Source organism: Cupressus sempervirens, chromosome 10, assembly GCF_028749045.1.
Source record: "Cupressus sempervirens isolate cs-2001-9-10 chromosome 10, ASM2874904v1, whole genome shotgun sequence".
In the NCBI taxonomy this organism is placed as follows: Eukaryota; Viridiplantae; Streptophyta; class Pinopsida; order Cupressales; family Cupressaceae; genus Cupressus; species Cupressus sempervirens.
In genome coordinates, this window is record NC_143127.1 from 115293304 (window position 1) to 115304448 (window position 11145).

General features: G+C 36.1%; 1 protein-coding gene across 1 annotated transcript; it reads right to left on the bottom strand.

The window, feature by feature from the left end:
* Positions 1–6075: 6075 nt before the first annotated feature.
* On the bottom strand, positions 6076–10915 carry LOC149532864 (threonine--tRNA ligase, chloroplastic/mitochondrial 2-like). The gene is made up of 4 exons (XM_089805776.1): positions 10856–10915; positions 6569–6877; positions 6281–6466; positions 6076–6183 (listed from the first exon to the last, which is right to left on the bottom strand). Exons 1-4 carry the CDS (start codon positions 10913–10915, stop codon positions 6076–6078), a joined length of 663 nt encoding a protein of 220 aa, XP_089661902.1.
* Positions 10916–11145: the final 230 nt, after the last annotated feature.

The following is an 11145-nucleotide window of genomic DNA, read 5'->3' on the forward strand; positions in this document are numbered from 1 at the left end:
AATTTAACTACCCATATTGAGAATGCATACAATAAAAATAAGAAAATCCTCAGAAGACATATAGAAGACATGAGGAAGACAGGGGAAAGCAACATGCAAAAATAGCATAAGTAAAATCACAAGAATCTACCTGGATTCTGATGCTAATTCGCTCTTCCTCAAAAAACCCGCAGAGCAAGCTCCTCCCTTCTTCAGAGTTCCCGAGTCCTCCAATGCTCCAAATGCTCTCCACGCTATCTCTAAGCTTATAGGAATGCCTGAATATAAAGAGCTCTTAGGAAACTTCTAGAATGCTTTTAGAAATAGTTAGAAGGTGTCACCAACTAAGCATGGGTTTTTTCCAACCTTCTAGATGAGCCATAGGGTTGTAGACACCATGTGCTTAATTGATACACTAACCCCCATGTTGTTGACATATGAGAAATGAAAAGGTCAATTAACTCCAATGCTAGCTTATAACTTCAATTTACTTTTTTATATAATTTCTATTTAAATATTTATAACTTTCATTTTAATTTTTTATAACTTTTATTATTATTATTTATTTATTACTTTATTATTATTTTATAATTATTATTAATTTTAATTTCTAATTTTCTTTTATTTAATTTCTTTTTCCTAAATTAATTCTCATTTGATTAATTATAAACAAAATATCAAATATCATGATATTTTATATTAATTTTCTCAAATAATTAATTAATTAAATCTATTTATTAAGGCTTACTTAATAGAAAATTCACCATAGACCTCCAAGATAAAATATGAAAACTCATCATAGAGCAATTCACACAAAATTAGTCTAAAGGGTTAAAAATCATGAATTATGTCATCCAACACATTCAGTAGGTAAAATATCCAGATACTTGTCCTACCTCACTAGGACAATTGGCCTAAGGGTTTGGGATTTGGACTTGAAAATTTATCTCCCTTCTCTTATCATTGAGATAGTATAATAGGGTACGCTCATCCTAGCAATTCAAGGAAGTCGATACTCGGTACCTGCAACCTACAAAAAAACCATGCATATAATATATAATGCTAAGCTAAATAGACAATGGCAAGAAGTGGTGCATCATGTAGATCTCAACTAAGCAGGTGACTATGACTCCCTTCCTTAACCATATCAGAAACACCATACAATATAAAAACATGCACACCATACACATGCAAGTATGGGATAAGTATCCATAATAAAACACATGAGATATTAAACCATCTAACTAATCATCAACAATAACTGAAAGCAATATAATGATCATCATGCATACATGAAATGTAAAGTCTAAATGATCTCATCATATAACCACTAAATCAATAACATAGTGTCTGATAGTCTCAAAACAATACTACTAATCCATCAACATAAAACTAGTCCAACATAGTCTGATAATAATAACAACAATATACGGAAAAGATGTGAATGAGGGCAGGCACTACATCCACCCCCCCTTGGGTTAGGATTACTCTTGGAAGCCTACAAACAAGTAGGGATATAATTCTCGTAATCTAGCTGCATCCTCCCATGTAGCTGAAGAATCATTAGTAGGCTCCTATTGGACCCTTACCTGCTCAATGGTTTGACCCCTGAGAGTCAACTTCCACTGCTCCAGAATACGAACCACCTCCAAAGCCAGTTGTCTATCCTCTACCTGCAATGCATTCTAGTCAAGAATATGTACAATATCAGGAATATACTTCCAAAGCATTGAAACATGGAAAACATCATGAATGCGAGCTAGGATGGGTGGTAGAGCAAGGCGGTAAGAAACCGAGCTAATCCTCTCTAGAATCTCGAATGGTCCCACAAAGTGAGGTGCTAACTTAGAACCCTTTTTGTAATGGATTGGACTCTTTCACGAACACACTCTCAAGAAAACCTTATCGCCTACAACACACTGCTTATCAGTCCTATGAGCATCAGCATACTTCTTCTGTCTATCCTATGCCATAGTCAAGTGCTCACAGATACGCACTATTTGTTGTTCCATATCATGAAGCATCTTAGGACCCAACAAGATGCAATCCTCAAGGCTGTCCCAAATCAATGGTATACAACAAGGATGTCCATATAATGCCTAAAATGGTGCCATACCAATAGAACTATGATACCCATTGTTGTAGGCAAACTCCATTAGGTAGAGATAGTCCTCCCAATGTGTCTGCCTATCCATCACATACATCTATAACATATCCTCCAAAACTTGATTCACCCTCTCTATCTGACATTAATCTCTAGATGATATGTCAAACTAAAGTTTAACTATGCTCCAAGCTCATGCTACAGCGATGTCCAAAATGTAGATGTGAATAAAGGATCCCTATCAGAAATGATCTTTCTAGGAATACCATGTAATCTCACAATGTCACACATGAAGATATTAGCTACAGAAGCTATTGTGTAGGAAGACTTGATTGGTGAGAAATGCGCCACCTTATTCAACTGATCAACAGTGACCATGATAGCATCATGACAAAGAACAGTCATAAGTAATCCTAAAACGAAATCCATGGAGATGATATCCCACTTCCAAGAAGGAATGAGATTTGGCTGCAAAAGTCTAGTCAGGTGTTGATGTTCTGCCTTAACTCTCTAACACTCAAGACACTTGGCCACAAAATTAGCAATATCTCACTTCATCCCCGACCAAAAGAACAAATGTCTCAAATTAGCATGCGTCTTCTTGACACTTGGATGTGCTAAGTAAGGTGTACAATGGGCTTCTACTAGAATCAAGGTGCAAAGCTCATCCAGTAATGGCACATAAATCCTCCCCAAATGTCTTAAAAGACCATCTGATTCTCAAATGTAACCTAAAAACTTACCTTCCAAAGGTCTTCCTGAATCAATCTCTCTGCACACTTCCTGATACCAAGAATCTGTAGGAAGTGCCTAAAGAATCTGACTCCTCAAATCCACACTAAGAGTCATCGATGATACCACATGTCTCCTACGACTCAAGGCATCCACCACCACATTCTCCTTACCTTGAATGTACTTAACCTCAAAATCATACTCGCATAGAAACTCCATCCATTGCCTTTGTTGAGCATTCAAATTAGGCTGGGTGAAAATGTACTGAAGACTATGATGATCACTATATAGCTCAAATTTGTGCCCCGACAAGAAATGTCTCCACCTTGTCAAAGCATGAACTACTACTATTAACTCAAGATCATGCATAGGATAATTTAAGTCATGATCCTTGAGCTTGTCTGATTCATACACAATCACTCATCCATTCTGCATCAACACTACCCCAATCCCTTCAAGAGAAGTATCTGTACACACCATGAAATCACCTTCTAGATCTGGTACATCTAAAATTAATGCACTGGTCAAAAGCCCCTTGAGCTTCTAGAAATCTTCCTCACATTTCTTTGTCCATATGAACTTCTTTCCTTTCCTCCAAAGAGAAGTGATAGGATGTGCTATCCTAGAGAAGTTCTGGACAAATCTGCAATAATAACCAGCTAAACCCATGACACTACAAATCTCTAACACATTAGTTAGTGTCGGCCAATCTATTATCACATGAATCTTTGCAGGATCCACTAAAATATCATTACCTAAAATGACATGCCCTAAATACAGAATCTTCGATTTGAAGAATTTGCGCTTAGCTACATTGGCATAAAGCTGATTGTCTCTCAAACACTGCAATACCAATCGTAGGTGTTCCTCATGCTCCTTCTGAGTCTTAGAGTATATCAATATGTCATCAAGAAACACAAGTACAAACCTATCTAGATAAGATCAAAACACACCATTCATCAAACTCATGAAAACCAATGGAGCATTAGTCAACCCAAAAGGTACCCCTGTGAACTCATAATGCCCATAGCAAGTTTGAAAAGTGGTCTTGTGAATATTTGCTTCCTTGATGCAAAGTTGGTGGTATCACTAATACATTTGGCATCGATTTACGATGGCCAAGTGTCAGAATTGTGACGCAAATGTGTCGCCACTATGACGACAGCAGACGTCGTTGTTTTTTAGTCGCAAATTATGATGTCTATTCTTGGACGTCGCAATTTCAACGCCTATCCGTCGCAAGCTCAACATTCTATCCCATCATTTCTTCTGTCGCAATGGATGTGGTTCCCATCACAATTTCGACATCTTCACCACGCATTGCGACGGGGTGCTGTCGGCATCTGCCCACAGGTTCGTTGAGGCGGGAGCCTTTACAGTTCTTCCATGAGTGTCGCACTTGTGACGTCCATGGAAACTTGCGACGCTGTTGTCAATGCCGATGGCCATCACAATGTTTATGAATGTGTAACAATTACAACGCAAAATCATCAATTTTGATAGCGTCGCTATGCACGCGATGCTTATTTTGTCGCAATGCACGTGCGGACGTCACAATTGCGACATCTGTGGTTAGCACTATGGCAAGGCCGCTGTGGCGGCGATGCCAACTGCCATCGCTGCCATAGCAGCCCTGCCACAAGCATCATCTTTAGGTGCTAGCTCTAGCAATGTTTTCACAGTCATGTTGAGCAGTTGTATTGCTCCTTCATCAAATGTGGTTGCCCATAGCTCCCCAGTGTGGTCTTGCAATTATAGGCGGACCATGTAGCTCTAATTGCATTTCGTAAATTTCTTGTCGCATTTTTTACCGTACCATTCTTCATTTGCATTTTCAGACAACTTTTTCTTGCATTGCTTTCCTGCCACTTGGTTGGGGCAAGCCGGGTAGGATAGCTTGTCTGTGTTGACCTCTATAATGGTTGCTTTCATGATGCACTTTATAGCACAAGTAAAACGCACAGTTTGATCATGTATGTCATGAATTGTCATTCTCAATACTGTAGGAGGTTGTGGGGCGTAGCTAATCGATGGCTCACAGTTGTCCTTAACATTTTCATCGAACCATGACTTTAACTCCACTATCTCTTGAATTTGGAGATTGATCATCAGTTGTGTATTACCTGTGGTGTTGAGTACTCTTCCATTGAACTCAGTAACACGGCCTCCCTTAACCACTAGAACTTTAGTGTCTTGCAAGTAGTAGCTTTGTTGCAATTCACTGCCCACTTGCTCAGCTGTTGAGCCCCAAAGCGTCATATCATGCCTATTCTCAATTCCTATGCTCGTGACCAAATGGGCCCTAAGTTCATTGGATTAGTATAGAATTAGTTTAAGGTTAAAATTATCTTCATAAACCCAACTCTTTTACACTTCGTTTCAGAAATCTTTGTAAGTGTTAAACCCAAAAAATTTCAATAAAAGAAAAAAGAAAAGGGAAATTCAAAAGTTGAATGATCAAATCTTGAATAACCATGTAAGTATCCTTGGAGGTTTTCAACAAATCATCCTACCATGATAGTCTATCCTGGACATTAAAAACAAACACATTTGGAACCTTGGAGTTTTCTTTGTGATCACACAGTTCATCTGTTTAGAACATAAAGATTTTGATCAAGAGAGGATAAAGTACCCCTTGGTATTTTATTTTGTGTTGTCTGTCATAAAGCTCACACCAACAAGAAGCCTAGACACATGTCAGAATGGTTATTTAATCAAATTTATTACATTTGTTTCTGAGGCCATAAAAATCTTATTAGCTTTTAATATCTAGCATTTGTATGATGAATATTCACCATGTTGAATGATGAATATTCACAGTAATTATCTGGACAGATTGATCTGTGCCTACAATAAATATATATTGACAGATCTTCCCATAGTGGAGGTTTAAATACAACATGAAATAGCATAGGAAATTGATACCAACAACAGTTGGGAATACGGATGTGTGAACTGAAATATGTTGCCTAAAAAAATATTTTCTAGATGGAAAAAGGCTTCTTGGCTTTCATTACTGATTTCCTCAGCTATCAAAAAAGATAATGAAACCAAGAAAAGGTTATTATCCTGAAAAAACTGTCATGACAGCCATTTCCAACCATCCACTACAAAAAACTTCTGGCAGCTATTGCTTGTTCAATTTTTTCTATAACCTCATTGACGGTCATCATTCCCAGTTCTCCACCATGCCTTGAATGAATAGTTAAAGTTTCACTCTCCACCTCCTTTGGCCCCACGACAACCATTAATGGTATCTTCTATGTTTCTGAATTCCGAATTAGTTTGCTAAGACGCTTACCATATGATATTTCTGCTCTAATATTTTTTTTCCTCATCATTTCCACCACTTTCTGACAGTACGGTACCTGTTGAATTCCAATATTAATCAGTCAACCTGAAACCCTTTGTAGGAAAAAAAAAATATGAACATGCAATCAATCTACAGACCTAGGTGTCTGTTACAAGTAAAAGACGGGCTTGTACTGGAGACAACCACAAGGGAAAATCACCAGTGTAATTCTCTATTAATATGCCAAAGAAGCGTTCAAGAGATCCTAGGATAGCTCTGTGAATCATTATTGGCCTGTGTTTCTCTGAGTTTGAATCAACATAGAATAAATCAAATCGCTCAGGCAAATTAAAATCCACCTGCATAGAGATGTCCACAGTATTATTTCAATTAAAAAATCAAAGTCAACTCCCCAAGATTATACTAATTAAAATTCATGAGTATAGGCCAAATATGTTTACCTGAATTGTTGAGCATTGCCACTTTCTTCCAAGGGCATCTTCAATCTTAAGATCAATCTTTGGACCATAAAATGCACCTCCTCCTTCATCAATAGAATAATCCCAACCCTTGTCTTGAAGAGCGTCTTTCAAAGTAGAAGTCACTTTCTCCCAAATATCATCACTACCCACTGCTTTCTCAGGCTTTGTTGATAAGTTGACTTCATAGCTCTTAAAACCAAATTGAGACAATATTACTTCTGTAAGATCTAGAATAGATCTTATTTCTTCCTTGATCTGACTAGGCAAACAGAAGATATGTGCATCATCCTGTGACAAACAATGAAACTCTTAAGAAATATAAAAGAGATAGATTGACTTGTAAATTTCAAACAAATCTTGAAACTGCAGCCCTTGACACCTACTAGATTGAAGATAGATTCATTTTATCGATTTTAAATTGGTGTTCACATAGATGTATAACAGAACAAGTCTCGTCTCCTTGTAGAAATGATTAAAACTGATACTAAAAGAGAAAATGAACAAAGGCCAAAATAAAGTGGGGTCAAATTCAAAATAATGATTTAGTGTCTAATATTCTCTATTATCGCCTGTGAAAAATGCTCCAAATGCCTCTTAAGATACTTCTAAATGATTAGCTTAAAATCTATAGTAAACATGGTTTCTCTTGCTTGTTAAAGATTAATTTAGGGAGCAGTACCAACTCTTTTTCAACGTATTTGAATGTTAAATACTTCATGCCTTGAAAATGGGGTAGAATAAGTTATCAAGCATGTGTTCCTCAATATAGTATTATAGACAATTATTTTTAAAACGGTCATAAAAATTGTAGATTTCTACATATAAAGTATAATTGCCATGACAGATCTATGTGACATAGGATTTTTTATTCTATTACTAATACTGTTCTTTGGCTCTTTATTAAATATGGGTTTTTTGATTAAAATTAAATCTATTGCATGAAAAATGAATTAATATATGAAGATTTGTAGAAGAGACAATTCATCATGCCCATCAAACATAATAATTGTCAAACAAGTTACCAGACATCACAAAAGCATTCAATTTACTGACAGTGAAATATTTGTTATTTTCTAAAACATGTGATTTGAATCTCAAACTCAATAGGAGATTCTTTATCAATTCTGTATAATCAGTGACAATGATATGTTATTTCTGAAATAGTCAATTCTTCAAGAGCTTTACTTAATATCCATTTGCCAATTTAAGTATTATATACTTCTTGTGACCACGACACCTTTGCCCCATATTGATACATTATTTGAAACAGATTAATCATGGGGTGGGTATGACATGAAATCCTTACATACAATCTTGCATTGATTTCTCATCTATCATGAAGTTTCTTGTATGTCAATGCCTTTTTACATATTTATAAATCTCTGGAAGTGCATCAAGAACAACAAAATTCTACCAATGGAACAATCTTCCCAACATATAACCATGACATCAAGTACCCCACAGAAGAAAGAGTTGTCATCCAAAAGACAGTCTTAATGCAGTGTTCCATGGGAATGCATATTGCATTACCTGGGGAGTGGAAGATGTTCTTGATGTTCCAGAAATCCTCAAGACTTAGAGACTCAGAACGGATGCCATCTTTCTCAAAACTAGATAGCCTGCATCATTTTCTGCATAATGTTCTAAAAAAAGGTAATTTGTTAAAGAAAAACTTTTAAACGTTAAAGCCTCTAGAAGGTAGAGGTGGGAAGATGGTCATTGCAAATTCAGTACATTGTATTTACTTTTCAAAATTTCAGCTTCTCCTAGTTTCTTGAAGTTACTTTAGTAGCCATAACCTTTTGGAAAAAAATTGTCGTCCTCAAAACTATTTCCTTGCATCCCTCAGTCCCAAAAGCTCAGAGAAACACTGCCTAAGAGTTAAAACAAGACATCAGGGAAACTGAAACTATCACCTACCATATTTGCTAAATCACATTGTTAAAAGAACAATAATGAGCATCATAAGCCTTTCACTAAGATGCATCTCCAAGGTTGGCAACATTAAAATTTGTATTAGTCCTTAGCTGTAAGATTTACTAATGGCTCCACCCTATATCATTACACAACGGACCTATGAAATTTTTCCTTAATGCCCTGGAGCTTGATAAAATGCATAATACTAGAGCACTAACAGGTTCTTTGGAAAATCAATGTAGGTTCTTTGGCCTACATATTGAAGGTTTGGATGAAGATTGAATGGACAATTTTATTTGGCTTTTTTAAGGAAATGGTATTTGAACTCATAAGAAATTAGAGTGGTGATCTCTTATGAAGCGTTGGATTTTATGAGTGTATCACAACCTATATGGAGAATTAACACACATTCGTGTGTTTTGGGGTAGGGTGGTTATTTGAGTATATATCTTATGTTTCTTTTCTCATCTTGTTTTCTCTTATGTCAACACTCTTCTTAATTTTTATAGATTTGGTTTTGTTGCATTATTATCTTCAACGGTCTAAGGAGGAGTTCATTATATTTTCTTCTAGTATCAATAAAGTAAATATCAAATGTCTTACATGAGGAAGTACAAACAACTTTGATAAGTATTACTTTCAACTAGCCAAAAACTATTGTTATTGACACAAAATTTTCTTGTGCATTAACAAGTTATAAGTTTTTTTAATATTGTGATGTTGCTATCAGGATTCAATTGTGTAGTTTTCGATCAAACTCATTGGTCTATGTTTATGAGTAGTGTTTCACAATAACTTCTTTCTCATTAGAATGAATAGAACACTAAATACTCATTGCATCTAGGTTTGCTCACGGAGGTGAAGTGTTGGGCTTTCTCGAGATGTTACCCACCCAAGCACCACTCCAACCCAAATGTTCTTAACCATGGAGTTTTTTAAAGGTTAATGTCATGCTCAAAAATCAAGGCTAAAGCACACAATTAAAAAAAAAAAAGGTAATAACAAGTATCTTATTGAGCTTCACTTTGTTTCGAGAATAGTTTAATATTCTCTACTAAATAGGAAAACTATTATAGCAATGATATGAAATCAAAATAGTGGTTTGGGGCTTTAGTTAGGATAGGATGTTCCACTAGGTACGCATGGTGGGCCCAAATATTCGCAAACACTCATCACCAAGTTTTCTCCAAAAAAGATCATTCCCTACAAAACAATCATGGGATCATTAGTCGATGAAGAGTGATCAAAAACTAAATTACTATTATATCACTATAGAATAATAATAACTTTAAAGTACCTAGAACTTTGGCTACTTTTAATGGAATGCCTTCATTGTCGCTGACGATCAATGTGACATCCTTCACCGTTCCCATACTAGGAACATAGGAACATCCAGGAAATGATGTTGCAGGTCCTATTGCAAAAAGTTTCATAAGTCTTTGTCACGATCAAAGTATAAAAGAACAAATGATAATTGATGTTATAAAGTTGTAAAAAAGAAACTGTTTGTTGCTGTCATAAGAGAGAAAAAGAGGGATTTGTGTACCAGCAGATGGTGCAATAGTCGATGCATGTAAGCTACGTGTTGCTGACTCAGCAGTCAGAAAGAGATTTGTGGTTGTCTTGGATGGAGGCGGTGTCATCGTAGGATTCAATTGACATGAAGCTAAAGAATAAAATTGTTAGAGCATGCATAAATATAGAATGCGTGGACTAGCATTGACAAGATTGTTAGAGCATTAAAAAAAAGGATTGTTCGAGCATGTATTGTCAATGATTATGATCATTGCTATATATATTTAGTGGAAAGCAGAAGTGGGGAATGAAACATGCGATCTACCTGAACCACCTATAACACCCTCATCATGGGAACGAGGCTCGAAATGAAGTTAAAAACTCTATAAAGACAATGCATCCATATTGTAATTAATGCCATAAAAGAGCCTAACATAAAAACCATTATTGAACTCTTGTTATAATTAAAAATTTCGTTAATACTTACTTTTAAGGACTCAGAGGTGTGCAACAATTCAGATGCCCTATCTTTTATTTGTTGAGTCATAGGCTTTATGGTTTCCAAACATAGAATTTCTTTGCTAATTTTCTTTAAATTAATTTTAATCGAACCGATCGAGTCATCGATCTCTGCTAAATCGATATAGAAAGGGTCCTCCTCAGGGGGGGCCTGCTGAGGGACTGCAGGTTCCTTTCCCTCACTCCGACCACTAGCCCTCTGTGACAACAATAGTATTAGTATTATCAAAATTACTCCAAAACAATAAAGAAAAAAACATTAAAAAAATAACATTTTGCTTCTATCTAGTTTGCACAATTACAAATGAGTTTTACCTGCTCATCTGTAGATGAGCTGGGAGCATCGTCAGCATCCCCTCTGGGCGGTTGCTCCATATTGTGCCCTTGTGTCAAAGATGAAGTATAAAAATGTTAGCCAAACATTTATTGACTAAATGGTATGTTGGAGTCATTGATTAGAATTTGGTTTAATAGTATGTACCACCCCCATGATAGTAGCCTCATTTGTATCTATGCGGTTCAAATTGTAATCAATAAGAAGCTCTTCCCCTGCACGTATTGATTTTATCGCACAGATGAATACACGATTTCCCTCGCGCGCCTCA